The sequence below is a fragment of the Siniperca chuatsi genome, linkage group LG23 (genome assembly GCF_020085105.1).
Source record: "Siniperca chuatsi isolate FFG_IHB_CAS linkage group LG23, ASM2008510v1, whole genome shotgun sequence".
Classification (NCBI taxonomy): Eukaryota; Metazoa; Chordata; class Actinopteri; order Centrarchiformes; family Sinipercidae; genus Siniperca; species Siniperca chuatsi.
In genome coordinates, this window is record NC_058064.1 from 14130986 (window position 1) to 14153074 (window position 22089).

Genomic DNA, 22089 nt, shown 5'->3' on the forward strand with positions numbered 1-22089 from the left:
AAAGGATAGACAGAATATAGGTTTTCTGATAGTTAATGCATGATTAACGCAGTGCTATAAAGTGTTTGTGTCCTCTCTCAGATGCATTATTCATGTCCCCAAAGCAGAGGCAGCACCCTGGGAATACACACATGCTACTGTCTGGAATAGACAGATGGAGAGCATATTGCTAGATGATAGTGAGGAGAGAAAACAGAGAGAGTTTTCTAAATTTGTTTTAACTCCTCCAACAGTGGCACAGAGTCATGGTGGGAAACTGACACCAGCTGCCAGCTAAATGGTGTTAAGTCCTGGCTGTGGGTGGGAAGTTTTTTCTACTCTAGTGGTCAAAATGGCAGGTAGCCAGCCATCATTTAGAGGTTTTATATGGTGGAATAAGAGCTAAGTGCGTTTAAACTAATAAAAAAATAATTTTTTGAAGATAAAGTAATCAGGATCAGCATCAGAGTATCAGTATTATTTTTCATAGAAAGGGCTCACTTAAGCTGCTTTTAATGACATTTTGTGTGCAGGATCTGTGTTAACACTTCCTTTCTGACTTTCAGGATTGTGTATGGACATAATCAGTGTAGTTTATCGTGAAGTAGGGCAGAATCAAAACTGTAAGAGGGCACTTTAAAGCACTTTGAGAACGCATATAACGGCTGCTTGTTAACACTATAGAAAGTCCAAATAGCTTTTAGCAGTATTTTACAGTTAATGGGTGTTTATTTCAAACTCTGGAGTGCTGTTAAAAACTAAAGCAGAAATGAAAACTGTGCAATTAACCTGACTTTAGGGGCCCAGGGAAGGCCCTTGGGGAAGTTGACCCTTTCTGTGGGCGGTCTGAGGGGAGGTGGAGGAGGCGGCGGCTGGATGATGACATCACGGTCCAAGGGGTCCACCTCGCCCTCGATGCCGCTGTCTGTGTCCTCGGGGTCCTCCTCCTCGTCTCGGGCGTCGTCGTTCTTGAAGGGGTCCCGCTCGTTGTACGTGTCCAGGCTGTCTTGCTTAACCAGGGGCTGGGAGGGAAAGACAGGTGGTCAACTGCACTGGGGAGGACTGGTTATGTCAAGAGTCACATAACTTATAAACACACACCGAGGAGTAATTAGCCCATACCATCTTTAAAATGTTGTAAATTCCAGTGGTAGAACTGCAAAAATCCACCACATAAACTTTACCTGATAGCGTATATATTACCTTTGACCCCTTAACAAGCAAATGCATGCTGTGCAGCCAAACATTGTTCAGACCCACTTTATTTTAAATTCTAGTGGATATCCCAAGGTTTCCAAAAATACCAAATATGTCACAAAATTTTGGAAAAATGTGTATAAAATGATGCACAAGACATCTAGATTTGATGGAAAGGTGCAGCCATAAAAAACATGAAGTCTTGAGTTAAAATATTTCACTTCTATTAAGAGCTGGGACAAGCTGATACAGAATATATGCTGTGTGATACTGTCAAATAGTGTGGAATAAAATTATGTCAACAATTTAAAGGGGAAACAAAAGAGGAAAACTCTATGGGTTAAACCTCACTAGCCTGATACTTCAGTACAAATACATTTCATGTCTTTTATTTTGAAGAGATCAAGTTAAAGGAGACTATCGATTTCATTTTGAGTTGCCAATGCCAATGAGATGCCCAATATACTGGTGTCTACATCTAGTTTGCATTTTTCCCATTTATTTTGCAAAGCATTATATACACAGCAGGATTTGATATCTCCAAATTGCCCAGTACACAGACACAATAGGCTACATTCATACTGCAGCTTTAGTCTAAGAGGAACAGATAAGGTGCGTTTCTTGCAGACAAAGCATTACAGAAAGTTGCTGATAGAGTTATTTCTGGTGTATCAGATATTGGCCACATTGAAAACATACTGTGAGCAGCCTAACAAATAATAATAATGATAGGGAATATTAAAATTAAGCATTAAGTGTCACAGTATGAATGTATCCTAAAGGACTGGTACACACAACAATGATATTATCTTTTTTTTTTTTTTTTAAATGGTTCAACATTTTGGGAAATATGCTTATTCTCTTTTTGCAGAGAGTGAGATGAGAAAATCGATACCAATCTCATATTTGTCCGTTAAATATGAAGCTACAGCCAGGAGACGTTTAGCTTAGCATAAAAACTGGAAACTGGACAGAGCCAGGCTAGCTGTTTCTCCCTAAGATAAAGAAAAAATCCACCTACCACCTCCTCTAAATCTTACGTAAGTAAGTAATACGTTATATCTCATTTGTTTAATAAGCATATTTCCCAATTCTTTTAATTCTTTTCTTGTAAAAACTTGTGTTTTCATGTTGAAAACCTTAGAATTACCAAAACTCTGAAAAGGCAACTAAAATCAATGTGACATTTTCTCAAAGTGGCAGGAAAAGGACAACAGCAACCACAAGCAACATTTCTGATTGAACTTACCACACATCTGCACTTTAAAAAATACAGGAAAATGCAAGCAAGGCCCAAAAAGGTAAGACTTTATACTGAGCGCTTATCTACAAACAAACCCATTTCAGTTCAAGTGCGCAACACACATTTGCATACACACACATACAGCATCTGAGTTCAAACAATGTCTCTGATGAATGACTGTGGCAATAGTGCAAGCATCAGGCATGAGTCAGCATTCTGGACATTAGTTGTGCTAGTGCAGTCGATGTATGGTGCGCCAGTGGTAGTACTAACGCTGGACTAAGTGAGGAGTATAGTGAGTGCATGGTGGGGAGGAGGGAGGGAGGAAGAGGTGAAACCATGTTGTGAGCCATTCTCTATGGAGAAGCCATTCACTGCTATGTGGGAGGTAAAGCTAGTGTTTGTCTACCAGGGTTAGGGGACAACTGCTTTCAATGACATCCATTTAAGAGCGAGATCAACTAAAAACCAAATGCAACACCTATAGAAGAGAGAATATGTTCATGACGATCTCAATTCCCCTCCTCAATGAATGCATTTTCAGGACATTGACCCCTAGTCCAGAGTCTACAGTGCAAGGTGATTTTTGAGGCCAAACCTGGTAGCAATGTGATGAAAACTACAGGGGGATGCTACTACAGTTGATGTCTGAAGTGACTGTCTTTATGGGACAGTGGATAGTGACCGCTCCAGCACCAATGACAACAGCCAGCAAGTCAGCCCTGTCTCTCAAATCCCCCCCCCCGTACTGAGCAGGCGACAGAGGAGGAGGAGGAGAAGGAGGAGGAAGAGGAGAAAGAAATAGGGTGAGTAGAAGACACAAGGGACAGTATGAGGTGTTAGTGGATGGCGAGGAAGGAGAAGGAGATGGAAATGGAGGAATAAGCATAGGAAGGAATGAGGAAAGTAGAGTGGGAGGACAGGGAGGAAGATGAGGAGCAGGAGGATAAAAACAAGACAAAGAGAATAGAAAGAGAAGGAATAGAAAAAAGGAGGAAAAAGAAAGGAAACGGAACAAGTGGAAAACAGTAGGAAGAATTAAGGACATAAGGAAGATGGAAATAAGGTTTTTAAAAAGTGTCAAGGGGGTATGGAGGAATGAGGCATGTATGGATGAGAGATAAACATGTAAGGAGGAGAAGCAGAAGTAAAGGGAGAAAAATAGGAGAGACAAAAGAAAAGGAAAAACTAAATTGAAGAAAGCATGCAGGTGGCGATGATTAAACTAAAGAAATAGTTTGACATTTTGGGAAAAGCGGTTATTCGCTTTTTTCTTGAGAGAGAGTTAGATGAGAAGATCTATACCAGTCTTGTGTCTGTACGCTAAGGTAGATTTAAGTCTTGTTGACAATGTGATGTTGCCAGGCAACCAGCGGAGACTTCAGGAAGTCGCTGCCCCGGACAAGAACTAGTTCCAGCACGTAGATGCCTGTAAAATCACAAACTGTTGTTTTTACACTTTTATACTTAGGAGGTGTTGCTAGGCAGATTTTTGCTGTTTCCCCGTTTTCAGTCTTTATGCTAAGCTAAGCTAACCGGCTGCTGGCTGTAGCCTCATATTTAGCATTCAGACACAAAAGTGGTATCTATATTCTCATCTAACTCTCAGCAAAAATGTGAATACGTGTATTTCTCAAATGTCTAACTGTTCCTTTGAGTATTGGAAATGAGGCAGAGAGTAGGATTGCACCGAAACCACTTGGAGCATTACACTTTGGGTTTCTGATTAAATTCTTTCATAAAACAATATAGATGTAGTCCAGTAGTCTAGACAACATGCTTTACATACAGTGTAATTTGACTTCCTTTCCAGAATAATTTTAAATGTTTCAGTGTGCGAAAGGGTAAAATTTCTGACATGTAAAATATTGATTTCTCAGTTTTGGTGCATCCCAGCATGATTGGCTGATGTTAAATGACAGGAGGAGAAAAGAAGAAAGAGAAAAGGAGGTGGCGGGGATGTGGGAGAGGAATGCTAAAAGTCCAGCTCAATGCAGAGAGTAAATGCAAAAGGAAAAGAGGGAATTTGTGGGTAAAGACCTGCTTCTTGGGAAAGGGACTGTCTCCTTCCAAGCTATCAACAAAGGCACTCTGTGGGAACACAAGGAAGAGGGGCAATGAGAAACCAGAGAGCCTGTCCAGTCAAAGCTCTACTAAAAACAACGGGCCTGGAATTCTCAAAGCCGTCCCAGCACCAATTTCATCTCTGGCATCGCTGACTTACAACAGAGAAGCAGTGATGTTGGCACTAAAGAACTTTTGGAAAACCTGACCCAGCAAAGAGCTAGAGGGTGGGTTACAGAAGGATTTCTATAGGATCAACAATAAAAAGGCAAATAATGGAAACATTAGTCTGAGGTTGCATTTATAATGCCATGTACAGTTCAGTTATACCGTAGGGTTAAAAGGTACCAAACACACTTTTCCCTTCTGTGTTACTGAGCTAGATAAACAGCTGGCACAACACTGGGACTATGTGTGAAACTGCACTGGTAGGTGTGCGGTATCTACCTTACAGATGATTTGCACTTCTTGTTTTTGGCTACATGTAGTTTTCAATGAATGCATATTAAAATGTTGTTTATGTCCCCTTGTCTAAATACTTTGAAATAAAATGTGTATTTGAAGTGAAATGTTTGTGTGTGACTTTGAAGAGAAGCACTTGTATGTGAGCAATCAAATAGGGAGTCAAATATAATGTGTGACTTTTTTATTATGTGTGTGTGTGTGTGTGTGTGTGTGTGTGTGTGTGTGTGTGTTGGGGTTGTACCCTGCGGCTGCGGCGGCCTCTCTTCTGCTGCTGCTGTTGTTCAATGAGCTCCATGGCAGAGGCCGGGGGCGAGGCTGCTCTCATGGCCCTGACCACCTTGATGCTGTCCTCGGGCAGCGGGGGCAGGTTCAGACGCTCCCGGCCCCGCACCTTCATTTCCTGGAGCTCCTCGAAACCCCCCAAGGTGAACTGCAAGATAAGGATAGGAGACAGAAACAGTGATTCACAGGCTTGTACAGTAAAGGAGAGTCAGGAGGAGCAGGTGGATGTTTCTTCATCAGCCAACAATTAATTCTGTAGAAGCTTTGAAGCCATTCAAAACATTATAAATATGTGCAGTTTGTGGGGGAAAAAACATGCAAAACTCTTGTTAATGTACTTACCAGTATTGTCTTCCAGAGCAGCAGTAGTACTTTCTTCATGGGGAAGTGTGGGGCATTCATGCTGCAGAACTTGGTCACCATGGTGAAGAGGAGCAGGGCGAAGGGCTCTCCATTGTACAGAGGTGAACCTGAGGGGTCAAAGATCAAACGCCAGTGTTTTTGGTTTGGATATATGGATATATGAAAGCACCCATTAATACATAGAGAAACTGTGCTTTCGAGAAACTGTGATGGCCATGAAGCAGCATTTTGTTCAAGTACATACAGGAATATACATTTATAAAAGTACTACAATTGCAATCATACATATTTCAGCAAAGGTGCCCTGTATTTGTTCTACACACACACACACACCTAGCTCATTCTTGAAGGCCTCTCTGGCTGCTCTCCACTCAGGTCTGTCGTCCTCTGTTTGAACTCTAATGGTCTCCACCATCAGGTACATGATACTCAGTAGCACTCTGCAAGGAAAAGAAACACACAGGTCATCCTGAGTGCTTGACCATATGTGAGGGTGTGTGTGTGTGGGGTAGGCATTTAACCGGTGCCTAAAACTATAATAATGGGCCTTAAGTACAAGAGACAATAATACGATGGAGGAAATGATGAGTAACAATGAAAGGTAAGTGCAAGAAGCAGAGGAGGGTTTTATGCAATCTGCTTGTACATATAAGTATGAGAGGAAATTATTTCTGTGCTGTACCATGATAATGCACCATCCATTCACAATTACCTGATGTAAGCCAGGCGGTGTTTTGTGCATTAAATGCTTTGTTTACTCAACAAAGCCTCTCACTGTTTAAAAAAAAAAAAAAAAAAAAAAACTATAATGGTTTTCAATTTTGTAGCAGTAATTAGGTGCAAATCTACTCCTCTAGCCTGTAATTATTTGTAAGTGTTCAACTGGGAAATGCACAGACGGAGCTCTGTGTATGTGTGAAGAGACAAGTGTGTATATGTGTGTGTGTGTGTGTAGAGGGGTGTTCAGCCTATTTTGTTCCAAAAAAAAAATCCATTCCATTAAGCAGAAGCAGAGAATGAAAATGAATGTGAGGGACAGGGACAAAGAGTATAATAAAATTTTGCAGATTAGGTGTGTGTGCATAAATATGTGTGCTTGTGGCCGGATGACAGCAAGTTAAGCGTGAGAAACACTGAGGTGAATTGAAAAATGTTGAGAGAAAGTACTCACAGCGCTTCACTTTTTCCAAATTTTGTTATGTTACAGCCTTATTCCAAAATGGATTAAATTCATTATTTTCCTCAAAATTCTACAAACAATACCCCATAATGACACTGTGAAAGAAGTTTGTTTGAAATCTTTGCAAATTTATTAAAAATAAAAAATAAAACAAAAAATCACATGTACATAAGTATTCACAGCCTTTGTCATGACACTCAAAATTGAGCTCAAGTGCATCCTGTTTCCACTGATCATACTTGAGATGTTTCTACAACTTGATTGGAGTCGACCTGTCATTGGACATGATTTGGAAAGGCACACTCCTGTTTATATAAGGTCCCACAGTTCACAGTGCATATCACAGCACAAACCAAGCCATGAAGTCCAAGGAATTGTCTGTAGACCTCTGAGACAGGATTGTATTGAGGCACACATCTGGGAAAGGTTACAGAAAAACTTTTGCAGCATTGAAGGTCCCAATGAGCACAGTGGCCTCCATCATCCGTAAATGGAAGAAATGGATGAAATGGACATCACCTGGACAACACCATCCCTACAGTGAAGCATGGTGGTGGCAGCATCATGCTGTGGGGATGTTCTTCAGTGGCAGGAACTGGGAGACTAGTCAGGATTGAGGGAAAGATGAATGCAGCAGAATGTACAGAGACATCCTTGATGAAAACCTGCTCCAGAGCGCTCTGGACCTCAGACTGGGGCGAAGGTTCATCTTCCAACAGGACAACGACCCTAAGCACACAGCCAAGATAACAAAGGCTACGGGACAACTCTGTGAATGTCCTCAAGTGGCCCAGCCAGAGCCCAGATTGAACCCGATTGAACATCTCTGGAGAGATCTGAAAATGGCTGTGCACCGACGCTCCCCATCCAACCTGATGGAGCTTGAGAGGTCCTGCAAAGAAGAATGGGAGAAACTGCCCAAAAATAGGTGTGCCAAGCTTGTAGCATCATACTCAAAAAGAGTTGAGGCTGTAATTGGTGCCAAAGGTGCTTCAACAAAGTATTGAGCAAAGGCTGTGAATACTTATGTACATGTGATTTTTTTCGTTTTTTATTTTTAATTATTTTGCAAAGATTTCAAACAAACTTCTTTCACGGTGTCATTATGGGGTATTGTTTGTAGAATTTTGAGGAAAATAATGAATTTAATCCATTTTTGAATAAGGCTGTAACATAACAAAATGTGGAAAAAGTGAAGCGCTGTGAATACTTTCCAGATGCACTGTACAAGTGAAGAGTTGGAAAATAATTTTGGACATTACTTATTCCTTTTTGTGTGAGGTGAGAAGAATGTGGAGTGGGCTGTGAGTGCTGTGCTGTGCTTACCTGAGCTCTGTGCTGTCTGCAAGAGAGATGGCAGGCTTCCTCACTGCACTGCTGCACGCCTGGTTGTTACTGCAGACACAAACACACAAGTAAATAAGTGAATCATTTTAGTGGCTTATATGAAAAAGAGGAGCCAGCCTGTGCATTCATACAATCAAATAAAACACAGCTGAGAATACAAAAATCTACATGACCAAGATATAGAGGATAAGGGCATAATGATTCTTGTTTCTAATGTGATGCCTTTTTCATGCTTTTTGTATAACCAGCCATGACCTGCAAAACACCATGTGTGTGTTTGCCTCATTGGCTTGCTTACACTGCTTTGCTAGGCAGCATGGTGATAGGCCAGCCTGTGCCATGATGCCTCAGAGCAGCTTATGTAACAACAAAGAAGCGCTGGATCCCAACCAAGGCTGACACCAGCAGTAACAAAGCTGACTTGAAGGAGACGGTGCCGCACCGTGTCCTCATCGGAGGGTTTGAAGTGCGCATCACAGACAATGTGTTTCCTGTATTCCTCTCTCTCTCTCTCTCTCTCTCTCTCTCTCTCTCTCTCTCTCTCTCTCTCTCTCTCTCTCTCTCTCTCTCTCTCTCTCTCTCTCTCTCTCTCTCTCTCTCTCGCCTCTTACCGTACAGAGGAGATGGAGGATTTGGGAGGGAACATGTGGACATGCTGGGGGGACCACAGCTTCAAACATGGGAAGATTCTAAGACAATTATGATCTTGTATGCAAGAAAGAAACATTGACTCTTTCAGGGTTTGAACCTATGACCTTTCAGTAACATGACAACCATCAAGCCAACCTGCTGCTTGTGAAGGACGTCCAAATTTCAGGGTAAAGATGTCCTTTATCTGAGAAACATAACAGCAATTTTACCCTGTACTGCCCCCTCCCTCCCTTTATTGCTGCAGCCCCCCCCAAGAGGAAACAAATTTAAAAAAAGATATGCGGAACTATTTTGCACCTCTCTGAGGGGTTGACTGACCCGTCTATTTCTCTGGCGTGCTTGCCCTTCGTATCCCTTTCTTTTACCCTCTATTGTAAATACATTAGCAGCAGCTTGTGTGTTGTCTTATCAAGCAAATCCAGGGTGAAAGTGACATTGTAGAATTATTCTTTGTATCAAAGAAGAAGTCGTTTTGATGTTTTTTATCTATTAAAAGTAAAGAAAAGTTTTTAATGACTCATTCATCCCCAGAATATTCAGTGTGTCCTACTCACTCTATCTCCATGCTAAGAAGCTCCAGCAATGCCGTGAAGATGCCCATGTCGTAGAGCAGGAAGACATTGTGTCTGGACCAGTGGAGCACATCCACCTCTGTGTCACACTCATCAAACACTCCTGGGGTGTGGGGAAAACCGGTGCACAAGAGGTATGTTTAGATTTTTTTGTGTGCTATTTTTCATGTTTCAATTAGTTTGCACTTTACTTTGTTTTAACATATATTCTCTTCGTCACAGAATAGGTATTTGACACTATATAAATTATACATTACACTAAATGTGAAATGTGTTATTCCTCGCACTAGTATACATTAGTTATATATTTTACAATTTTACATAAGTGCAGGTGGAAATACTAAAATGAATGATGGCTGAATTTCATTTAGTTCTGGTACTGTGCATGCTGGCAAACTGTCACAGCTTACTAGGACACTGCAGTAGAACAGAGCCATCGTTATTTATATTAGTAACACCGATAACAAGACAAAATGTCTGCTGTGAAGAAGGCCTATTGCTAGTTGTAATGTACTGGGCCTACGCACCCTGAGCCAGGTAAAGGATGGCCCTGGCCACCTTCAGCCTCTTGTCTCTGTCCGTCACCTCCAGCGCATCCAGCAGCCTCATCACATACGCCCTCTGCTCCTCCACCGTCAGCTCAATCCACCTCCTGCCTCGAGCTGCAGGAAGGACACGACAACACAGTGCACAAGGTTATTTTCAGAAGCACTTTTTTCAGTATCTTTTCCCTCTGCCTTGGACAATTCAGTGTAGGCTACTAGAACATGTGTCCACAGTGTGTATTTGTTGGCATTTTTTCTTCATTAAAAGTTGACAGTGTAGAGACAGACACGAAACATGAGAGAGAGAGAGAGAGAGAGAGAGAGAGGTTCGATTCCCCGGTCAGAATGGTGATACGGTTTGTGTCTTAAAGCGACTGAACCATGGCAGTTATGGGGATAATGCTAAATACTAAACTTCTGTTTAGCTGTGTAGCTAAATTTTAAATAGAGGTGTACCAGCTAGAGGTGTAGCTAAAATGCTAAGCCACTCTAACAGTAGCATGAGTGGAGAGTTATAAAGAGTTTGGAGAGTCAGCGGTCACTCTAGCCACGATAAGCTGGTCAAACCAGACCAAGTAAGTCTATAGCAGCAAAACCCCTGAGTGTATTGAACTCTCAAAGGTTAGCTACATAGTCCCGCTTTGACCACTTACCCACCAGTACATGCTTTCATTATCGTAACTGCTTAAAATTTTTTGTTGTATATGATGAAGTTGATGACAAGAATACAGAACATACAATTGTGTAATTTAGGGCCAGTTTGACCACCTGTACATTTTCTCTTTTCTATCAATAACACTTGTTATCTTAGCATACTGTATTATTATACTTATTAGCTTACTGTAGTTATTATACTTGTTAGCTTACTGTAGTTATCATACAGTTGGCTTACTATAGTTATACTTCTTAGCTTACTGTATTAGCATACTTGTTAGCTTACTGTAGTTATCTGACTCATTATCAATTGGTTTTAATACATTATTTACACCATAGTGTATCATGTACTGTGATGTTATTGAATACCTCATGCATAAAGACAACTTTCCACTAGCTGAAAGCTAGAGAGTGTTGAAGCAAACAGAGCAGTAATTAACAGAGTGGCGTCATGAGGAGAAAGCAGAAGTACATACAGTAGATACACAAAAAAGCAAGATTATAAACACTACCATAAACTAAGTCTGACAAAGTAAAAAAATCTCAAACTACTACAAAAAATACAGCATTAAAAGAAATGCATGCCTATTCTGGCAAGGATTCAAGCCTATCTTTTTTCCACAGTGTAAGTGCTCTATTCTTAGACTATTCATTTGATTACACAGGTTTTAAGCAGCGTACTGTCTACTCAAGTCAGGAAAACAAAAATGCCTCACTGTCCCCAAAAAACGTCCTATTCTTTAGTGAAGAGTTTAAATTAGACATGTCGTGATAATCACAAATTATTTAGGCGAGTGACTGGAATTTCTGGGTAGTGGTGGAAAACATTGATGAGCACACACACAAAGAACACAAGTCAAACAGGAAAACCATCATCTGACAACTAACATACAGTGCTTCACCGAACACACACCCAAACAGGCTACACACACACACACGAATGAAAAGACAGTGATGCAAAAAGGCAGCTCTGTGCTCTATCTCTCTAAAACAGCAGCCAGGGAAGCTCTCATCTAATCCCACTATTCATTACAACTCAGCTTGGGGAGGTGACAGATAAAGAGGACGAAGCTCGTCTCGCTCTTTTTCTAGACCAAATGGAAAGATGCTCTTTTGTCTACAATGTGTGCCTCTTTGACTTGAGAGCTTTATACCCTGTTGCTTGTTCTCAGAGTGATCTTTGTGGTATGTTAGACATCATCATCACCAAAAACCTGCCTCTGTTGCAGCTGAATGTACCAAATAGAGGAAGATTACAGCAAATCAGCAAATATTCAGACAAAAGCATGAAAACTGTGTAAAATAAATTTCTACACAAGACATGACTATGATTCTAAATATCAGGTAAAGAAACATTGTATTTAAGCATGATGACTGGCAATAATTCATGTTGGAAAAGCTGCTTTGTTCTTTGTAACTAAACAATCACAATCACATGGTTAGGATGGGCCCTCCCATCTGCATCTGTGGGGACATTCATTCTTTGAACAGCTTAAAAGAGCAGGGCTTTGATGTGCCGGTCACCCTCGCCTCACACAGGTCGGCTTAAAAAACCACAGCAGCACACTGAAGAGCCAGGCTGGCTTGTGTTGCACTTCAGAGGAGAGCAAACTGAGCTCAGCTGAGTTTTAACACATTCCTTTTACTGCTTTTAGTGTGAAGTTGAGAAATGCGGGCTGGAGAGGGGAAATGGTTTCATAATCACTGTCAAATTTGTAAAATAACAATTTTGTAATCCTGGGAAAATAATTCGACTTTGTGGGAATTTTTCAGTGGAAGGAAAAATTACAGAAATGTAAGTTGAAGTCCAAATCCATTATCGCAGAAAAACTGTCTCGCCATTAATGTGTGTGTGGTGCATTGTGACGGCTCTGGCGCAACCAAACACTGCTGATTGACCACTGCTTGCACTGAAAGATGGACAAAAAATTAATTAAACAAAAATAAATAAAAATCCGCATTCAGATGCAGCTACCTATTTGAGTCTCTAAAACATAGTGATCTACTGCTAGCAACATTAGCCATTCAGTAACATTAGAGCGCCAGCTGGAGGTCCTGAGTGGTAAATCCTGAGCCGACCAACACTGACCGCTGTAAAGTGAATACGCCTTTGCTTTATCTATTTATTAATTTCCCTTCAACACACATTTTATCGTGTGTACTGTGTTGTGAACATTTTGTTTAGTTAACCTTCATCATCTTACTTATGGACACTGTTATCAAGCACTATACTGGAGCCAACAGGGACATTTAGAGCTACACAGTCAGTCAACAGCAGTCACACTGTTGGAGGAGCCATCAAGGTCTCTGTGATAAACAGCAATAAAAGGCAGCAGCTCCAGTCTACTGGCTGTAGACTTCTGTGTGTTTGATATGGCACAGCAAAACATGGTCTTGGCAGAGTGTGAGTACTTGTGACCCCATTTTGTCTCTCAAACAAACACACTGCAGACAGCTCAGTTTTTACTCTCTCTTCTTGTGAGCCACTGACATTGAGCTGAACGACACACCCGGTATCCTACACATAAAGGGATGTGCAAAGTACCATGGCTCCTGAAGTCCTCCTCAAAGTAGTCTCTGTTCAGGGCAAACTCTGGCTCCTCTGTGTAACTGTAGAGCTCTGTGGACAGAAAACAACACAATAGAATTAGAGCTAAAACAATGAATCGGTTAGTTGATAGACAGACAATTAATCAGCAACTATTTTGCTAATCCATTAACCATTTAAGTCATTTTTCAAGCATACACTCTAATCACTCTGATTTGCCGCTTTTCTTTGTATTTTTCACAAATTTTGGACGTTATATAGAGAAAACTCTAAACAAATTTCTTTTTAAAAACATTCAACAGATTTATTGATAATGAAAATAATGGTTAGTTGCAGCCCTAAATAAAATAGAATAGAATATAACAATTGGAATACAACAGAATAGAATCGAACAGAACAGTTAAAATACAATAGAATAGAGCAGTTAGAATAGAATAGAATAGAACAGAATTGAACAGTTAGAATAGAACAGAACAGTAACAATAGAATAGAATAGAACAGTTAGAACAGAATAGAATAGAACAGAATTGAACAGTTAGAATAGAACAAAACAGTAACAATAGAATAGAATAGAACAGTTAGAACAGAATAGAATAGAACAGAATTGAACAGTTAGAATAGAACAGAACAGTAACAATAGAACAGAACAGTTAGAATAGAACAGAAGAGTTGGAATAGAACAGTTTGAATAGAATAGAAACAGGACGCAGGGAAACTCCTGCAGGTCAACAACGATACCCTACAAAAACAAAACAGACAAACTAAGAGCTCCTGTCTCCTCGGTGGTGATCTCATCTGTTCCATACAGTAACGATTCGTCACGTTGCCGTGCATCTCCTCCTGTTCTGAGAGCAGTTGTCATTCCTTGACCCTGAGGTGCTGTCGCTAGAATGCTGCTGTGACTGTCTGTCTGTTTGCCAATGTGACTAACACTTTTGGCAAATCAGCTGCTGCTTGCCATCTACCAGGAGGACAATCATTTTGACTTTAAATCAGTGTTGTTCAACGTTTCTCTCTGCACATCACCTGGCTCTGAGAAAAAAAGTTGGTGCTGGAAAGGAGAGGAATCTAAATTATACACTTAAACTATTGTACTAAAGTACAATCATCTATCTATCAGCATTGATGAATTCTGTTCTTCTGTCATGTATGCATCTTTTGGCATCTATAAACCAAGCTCTACAGAGGAGCTGTTACCAGATACACAGAGGCTGGAACAATTTTGAATGTATAATCATAGTGCTTATGATTACTCATAAAATAGTGATACAATGTGTCCTATATCTGGAAAACATGTCAGGACCAGAAGACTTTGTTGTGTGTCAGCGTATTGTCTTGTTTTTATGAATAACATTGTAACATAAAACAGCTGAAGAAAACCTGAGGAATGCACATGCAGAATATTTTTTTTGCCAATCAATAGCACATTGTAGTCTGTATGCTAAGTAGAAACAGAGGTATTATTGCAGGAATTCTGTGGGTGAAATTTTGTGTCACACAAAAAAACAATTCATAATTTTAGCTGTCTGTCTTTCTGTCAGTTTTACATGAAAAGCGAACTGGATAAAAGCTATTGAAAATACAGATAGTGCAGACAGGTTTAAGCAAGTAACCAGGCCAGACCTGTGCACAAAGACACCTGACAAACCAGATTTCCAAATGGCAGTTTGTGCTAAAACAAGACTAAGAGTCTGCAGCCATGCTAGTGGCTCTGTGAGACTGTAAGCACAGAGGTCCTTTGAGTTGTCAAGATATTTCACTAAAACTAAAAAATGTCAACCTCATGGTGGCGCTAGAGGAAAAGTCAGTAGGATTCACTAAAGTCAGTAGGATTCATCCTCTGGGGACCATAAATGTCTGCACAAAATTTCATAGTTGAGATATTTCAGTCTGGGCCAAAGTAGTTGACCGACCAACAGACCGATATTACCATAACTAGAGCCATGCCGCTAGCATGGCTAAAAAATGACATCATGGGAAAACCAGATTTTAGTAAACAATATGTAGGAGACATGGTAGCAGAAACAAACACAAAACTGCCTTGCTAGCTCAATCTTGTTGTAACTAAGATATCTGCTGAAAAAAATAATTTTTCCATGGACAGATTTAGCTACTACGTCCGCGAATTTCACATGTATTTTTAAGCTAGTAGCGCTGTCACCGACTCACCGGCACAGCTGAGGGAGGATGCCAGAGCATAACATCAAGGAACAATGATCCAAACATTTCCAAAAGTCAAAATGTATTGAAAAAAGATAGATGTAATAATTTCCAAAAACGAAATATTCTGCTTCAATGTTTGTTGCCATTTAACCTTTCAAAAACTACTTTTTCACTGTGGTCACAAAACAGTTTGCTCTCCGGCTTACCGCAAACAAGGGAGGCACGCACCTGACAGAGTAATATTTTTAGTGACGAGCACGGTGTGCTGTCATGCTGATTTAAGCCAGTTCTAAATGTCTAGTTGACCAATCAGATTGCATGGTCGGAACTACTTGTTGTTTAATTGCATTTAGTAAAATCACATGTCATTCTAACAAAGAGTGCAATGAATACAGACTACCGTATGACAGAAGCCAACGGGGTGCAAGCTTTTGTTGCAATTATCAGGGACATTTTCCAATCATTTTGAAGAAAAGTCTGGTGTTCTTGCGAGTTTAGTAGCTGGTCAGTCTTACCTGAAAGCTCAGCAGTCAGTGTGTCTGTGTCTCCGTACTCAAACTCCAGGTTGGGAGACTCCATGGAGCTCTGTGAAGAACAAGAAGAAAACACACATGAGTATATACATTATAGCATGACACTGAACTCTAACGCTAATCACAGATGTCCTGACACCCACGTGTAAACAGATACTCAAACATACTGTAGGCTATTCACATTTTGCAACACCCACCACTACTCTGTACTCCATTTGCGGTCACACACTTAATCTCCACACATTACCCACACACACACACACACACACACACACACACTCTCTTCAGGCTCGTTCACAGTTTTGCCTCATCATGTGTATTTGAGTTTTGATTGGATGCTGAATCTCGAGGAAGCGTTGATTTACATTTTTTCTCTCGGATCCTCTTATGCAGAGCCACTCACAATTACAGATGCTCTCTATGGGCGCACACAGCTACTGCTTTAATCAGTCTGCTAGAACAGTTAAAGGTTGCTCTCTCTAACGAAGTAGCCCATCCAGACGCTCAGGCGGAGCAATAAACTGCAGTGGGAAGTGAGGGAAGAGAGGGCGCAGGAGTCAACATGGCCACTGTTTCACAGCAGATCAGCTCTAGCCGAGGGTCTCTCTTGGCTCTGACTTCAGCCTCACCCTGTGATTAGCACGTGCCCACGACACAGACTGCACACATTAAGTTTATATGAACACACTTACCGGCTACATGCAATCGCTGCAACCTTGTATGTCCAAAATATGAACTCTGTATGAAAAAAAAAAAAAAGAAAACAACCCTTGTTTTGAGCTTGATGACAAAGTGTTATGTGATGAATTTTGAATGGGTTTCAAAACTTTCTCAACCCAGTGAGGAGCATGTGATCCATATACACGTGCGCGAACACAGTTAGTGCATAACCTTAGAGCGAGACAGGCAGCCACGCTCACACAGAGGCTCAGATTCTCAATGCTGTGAAACAACATAGCTAAAAAAAGTCTGGGAAACATAAAACAGCTTTCATTTATTGCTCAGCTTAGTCGCAACTGGTTAATGTATGATAATAACATACACTATCATGATATCCAGAACCTTTATAAAGTGAAACCTGTTCATGATTAATGCCTGGGACAAATAGAAGCTTAATAGTAGTAAGGGAATTAGCCTGGTGACTGGAACATTTTGGTTTTTATCTCATTATCTTTTGGGTGGGGGATGTGAACTGATGAAATATCCCTACAGGGATGATTAAAGATTCATTTTAAGTTAATGAGAATTTAAAAAAACCTCCTGGCAGCACTGGAAGTCTCTAAGCTGCAAGCGTTAGATGTGTTTAACCCTGTGAAAACTGCCCCAGAGCCAGGACTGTAAATAAGGATGTGCTCTCAGTCAGCTATCCTGGTTAAACAACTCTGTGTGCTGTCTCCTATAAATACCTACTGCAACCAAGTCAGCATGAACTGAAATACACAGGACGTCAGCCGGCAGTTTGTTTATGACAGCGAGCCAAAGCAATGAGATTTGATATCATTACTGCACTTGTAAACCAGGAAATGAGAACCACTTGGGAGCGCAGATGATTCAACAGAATTACCCATAACTCCTGAGTACGAATGAAGAAAGCCTGTGGGTCTTTGTGACCAGGTGCTGCCTCACTTTCATTTTAACAATTTGCAACAAACTCTAAAAATCATCATGAAATCAACTGAAGTGGCATTTCATTTTGGAGGCGTTGAAATGAAAAGCTTGGCCACACCTTCAGACATACGAAGAGTTGCATGCTTTTTGTACCAGCAGAAAATAATATGTTGGGGATCTTGCTGTCAAACTATAAACTATTTATAATCCCATGAAGTACATTTTTAGTGAACCATTTGTACATGCTGCTTCTCTGTATAATTAATCCATGCTCAGTACAAATTAAATTAAACTCACTGTAAAGTGTAAAATCTTTTGATACCGTAAAATCAATGCCAATTAAGAGTCAGTAATGTCAAGTTTTAACAACAAGCTCTATTAAAGGCCCACTTCTATCACGTGAACTCTGCCACTGCGCCTTCCTACGAGGAACAGCCTCAGATATACAGCAGCTATTACAGACTTGTTGTGCTGCAGGCGGCTATTCCAACACCAACATTCATCCACTGCTGCTCCTGCACAATCCGTTCCCATTCATCCTGCGGTCTGATGGTTCAGTCTGTTCAGAACAGAGCGGAGACTAGATTATTGACTCATTTTTTTGGATTCATTCATTATTTGCCAAGTCTATAAAATGGCGATTGACAATTGTGAAACATGCCCATCACAGTTTCCCAGAGCCCAAGGGGACGTCTTCAAATTTCTTGCTTTATCCAACCAACAGGCCGTCAAACATAAACACATTGCACACAGCTTTTATCCATTATACCATTCTTTTTCTTTCATTTTCAACACAGTATATTTTCACATCAGGGCTAACCCTAAAAAAATTCTAAGTAAATCTACAGTTGACCTCAAAACATCTCTCTTTTAAAGGGGCACTCAACCGATTTTACATATAAATGCCAGAAATAGCTCTCTTCTGACAAAGTCTGACAAAATAACACAGGTGATGTCATCAGGGTTATCTAGGCTTAGACTTAAAATCTATAACAGAAAGTCTGCATTACAAACTGGGTGTGTGGAGTTTAAAAGACACGGGCATTCACCAGGCAGGGAGGGTCTAAAGAAAAGACGCCGATGGTTGCATCATGGGGAATGAAAATCTAGCATTTTTGGAGCTTGATCCATACTATGGACTAAAACTTATGATAGCTCAACTGAATTGCTGGAGTAAAATTTATATTATTTGCCCAAAAAAATCCTGTTTTTTGAAAAAGAAACTGTGCGACCAACAGTCGAAAATCCAAAGATTTGGGATTCATAATGATAGATATGGGGCTGATTAATTGATTAACTACTGATTCTGTTATGTGTCAGATAATTGTGAAAATTGCCCATCACAATCTTTCAGAGGTGACGTCTTCTAATTACTTATTTTGTCCAACCAACAGATTATAACCCAAAGATATTAAATGTACAATGATATAAAACAAAGAAAAGCAGCAAATCTAATTTTTTTTTTTTTTTTTTTTTTACCTTTTGCTTGAAAAACAACTTAAATGATTAATCAGTTATCAAAATAGTTGCAAATCCTCACATTTGAGAAGCTGGAAAAAGTAAGTGTTTGAAAATTTTGCTTGATAAATGACATAAACATGATCACGCGGTCATCAAAGTTGTTGTCAATTACTTTTACGTTAACTGATTCATCAAACAAGCAGCCTCATACGCCATCCATCTGGTGAAGAGCTCACTGTCACTCAGGGACACGCTGAAGTGACCGCTCTTTCCAAACCCAACTGAGATATTTCTTTAATTCCTGTGAGGATCAGCACAGACAACCCTGCCTATCCCTCCCTCTGTGCTTCTACTGCTCCATCTCTCCCTCCCCTTCATTTTCTCACCCAGTCTCCCTCACCGTCTCTCCCTCCAGTCTCCCGTCTCTGCGGCCAGCTGACACCGAAAGCCACCCTCGCTCCAAAACTGGCACAGCAACTGTGCTCCCACACACTCTGCACCACATCGGTGTGCAAACACTGGGCACAATGTCAAGGCAGGCCACCCCCACTCCTACCAACATATGCCACACAGACAAGAGATGGCTGTTCTACCCAGAACAAATGACGGACAATTTACATACATGAATGAATCAGATTTGAGGTTAACTTAACAGACAGACACTGGAGCCCATTTCTAGTGCAGTGGCCAGGGAGCATCAACATCAACACATGGCTCTGACGTTAAGTGCTTTCAAGGTCCGTGTTATTCACCCCCCACACACCATCACCAACCCCTCGTCCCAGAATCCAACGGCTGTGAGATGAATGTGCTCTAATTCCCTCAAAACCATTCAATGTGCTCATACAGAAACACACACACATGTCGAGGGTGTTTTTGACTGGAGTTCGGCCTGGACGACAGCTTTGACTGCTTAACTGTCTCTGATGTATCTGTGGCTGAGCAACCCAGGAATGAAAACCCATCTTCTTGTAATATTTTCATGAGGGGATGAATTATAGCTGCGTGGCACTAAAAGAAGCATCATCAGACTGAACACGAGCCTTGCTGCTTTTAATGTTTAGAAAAGCAGAGTAGACTTACTGGTTAAACTGGATCTGTGGGTAAGTCTCAGCCTCTTTGATTGGATAAAAGGAAATCGATCAATGTAACATTTTTTCAATTTATCGTTTAGTCCATAAAATGTTAGAAAGTAGTCAAAAATGCCCAAAATGAGTCCAAAGCTACGTCTTCAAAACCCAAAGATATTCAATTTACAATGATATAAAACAGAGAAAAGCAGCAAATCTTCACATTTGAGAAGCTGGAACCAGGAAGTGTTTGGCATTTTTGCTTGAAAAATGACTTCAACTATAATATTAATAATCAAAAGCGTTGCCCATTAACTTCCTTTCGATTGACTAAATCCATTAGTAATTTCAGTTATGAGTTGAGCGTTTGCAAAGGCCTAAATCGAAATCTAAAAACTGTCATTAATAGCAATACCTAAAACATTAATTCAACTAGAGATGATTAGTCAATTAATGATTAGTCGGTCAACAGAAAATTTATCAACAACTATTTAGATAATCAATTAATCGTTTCAAGCAAAAATGCCAAACAATTGATGGTTCCAGGTTCTCAAATGTGAGGATTTGCAGCTTTTCTTCGTCACATATGATGTTAAATTGGATCTTTTGGGTTTGGACTACTGGTCTGATTAAATGAGTAATGTGAATCAGTCACATTGGGTTCTAAATAAAATATGATGGGCATTTTCATGTTACAGACAAAACGATTCATTGATTAATCGAGAAAACAGTTTGCAGGTTAATCAATAATGAAAATTATTGTTATTTTCTGGCCTAAATTTCAGTTCAGTAACTGCTTTTTTTACGAAACAAATCATGCTCTAAAAAATTTTAACTTAAGAGTTGGGCTACAGCTTGTCATTACCACTTAACGTTTAATTTTTTTGAAGAATCAATGGACTATGTATGCTATAAAATGTGTAAAATAATGATAAATGCCCATCACATGTTACCAGAGGCACATCATACTTAAATGGTCACTTAAACCCATTTATAATGATGTGAAATGTTAACTCTTTTGCCTTAACCAGCAAAAGATTACTAATGATAGGCTACATTATGAAAGACTGTTTAAAAGACTAGTAGAGTATCAAAGTGATATGATGAAACTGATTTGATTTTAGCCAACTAATCAATAAACTGAAGGAGACAAGCCAATGTCAACTATGAGGGATAAGGATATTACAATTTATGGGATAATTACCATAAGAGGATAAAAATACATAACAATTATAATATATCTGAATAACATTATATTGAGATATGTTTGGCAGTGGTGGTGTGGTCCTGACAGCAGCAGTCACATTTCACCACCTGCATTCTCCACGTTGAGCACCGCTGTCGGATTACTGCTGAGTTATTTATAGGAGCCGGTTGCCAAAATAACACCTCGGTGTCTGCCTGCATGCATTCATGCTTTCGAGCCAAGACAACGACCCACTGCATGGAAAGGGACATTCAGCTGGCCTGAAAGCTCCCCAGCAACAACACACACTGGGACACCCCCCCCCCCCTTCCAGTGCGCTCCAATACCATAAGCTGTAGTAGGCGACTGTACCCAAACACCTCTCCGATTTACCTCCGACTCCTTCTGCTGATCCTTGAACACATCTTTCCCTTTCGGCCTCTGTCTGTCGCCGTTATCGTTAAGGTTATTAATGATAGGTACCTCCATGTCCTCCGCCTGCATCTTTCTCGGTCGGCTCACTTCCTCCTCCGCGGATAGTGCATACCGGTCCGTTGGTAGAGCTAAGACTGCACCGCACCAGGAAAAGCACCGGCTCCGAAGCCCAAGTTGAAGATCTCCTCCTCCTACTCCTCCTGCTGCTATCCCCCCACCCGACCCCGAGTCTGCTTGGTTCGCCGTCCCTGTGCGCCCCGAGAGGGCGGGGTTGGAGAGTCGTCATGTCAGAGTAGAGGAGCATCAGCTGACTACATGAAAGTGAAGCGACGTGGTGTTGTTTTATACAGTCTATGGGTGTTACATAGGGTCAGTGTACTAATTTAGAGGCTTGATGGTCAGGGTTAAATACTCGTAACTCCCAAGATGTCACCTTGGAGATACGAGGATTTGGCCTCACAGTGTTCCCTCCCTCCCACATGATCCTCAAAATAGGTCAAAATGGTGATCCTATAAATATGTTAGAAAGATATACAGGTGTAT

General features: G+C 40.6%; 1 protein-coding gene across 6 annotated transcripts in view; it reads right to left on the bottom strand.

Moving 5' to 3' along the window:
* strip2 (striatin interacting protein 2) overlaps positions 1–21833 on the bottom strand; it is a 31314-nt gene extending 9481 nt beyond the window's left edge. Inside the window, exons 1-12 of one of the 6 annotated variants that reach the window (XM_044185600.1) lie at positions 21595–21831; positions 16479–16524; positions 15769–15838; positions 13034–13162; positions 9871–10005; positions 9326–9446; positions 8100–8168; positions 5927–6033; positions 5573–5700; positions 5190–5378; positions 4460–4510; positions 769–1001 (exon numbers count right to left, since the gene is read on the bottom strand). In XM_044185600.1, the coding sequence (XP_044041535.1) occupies positions 769–1001; positions 4460–4510; positions 5190–5378; positions 5573–5700; positions 5927–6033; positions 8100–8168; positions 9326–9446; positions 9871–10005; positions 13034–13162; positions 15769–15832 (1226 nt within the window). In that variant the 5' untranslated portion in view covers positions 15833–15838; positions 16479–16524; positions 21595–21831. Of the gene's footprint in view, positions 1–768; positions 1002–4459; positions 4511–5189; positions 5379–5572; positions 5701–5926; positions 6034–8099; positions 8169–9325; positions 9447–9870; positions 10006–13033; positions 13163–15768; positions 15839–16478; positions 16525–21504 lie in introns of all 6 variants that reach the window. The other 5 variants (XM_044185594.1, XM_044185598.1, XM_044185597.1 and 2 more) reach the window with 5 other exon arrangements.
* Positions 21834–22089: the final 256 nt, after the last annotated feature.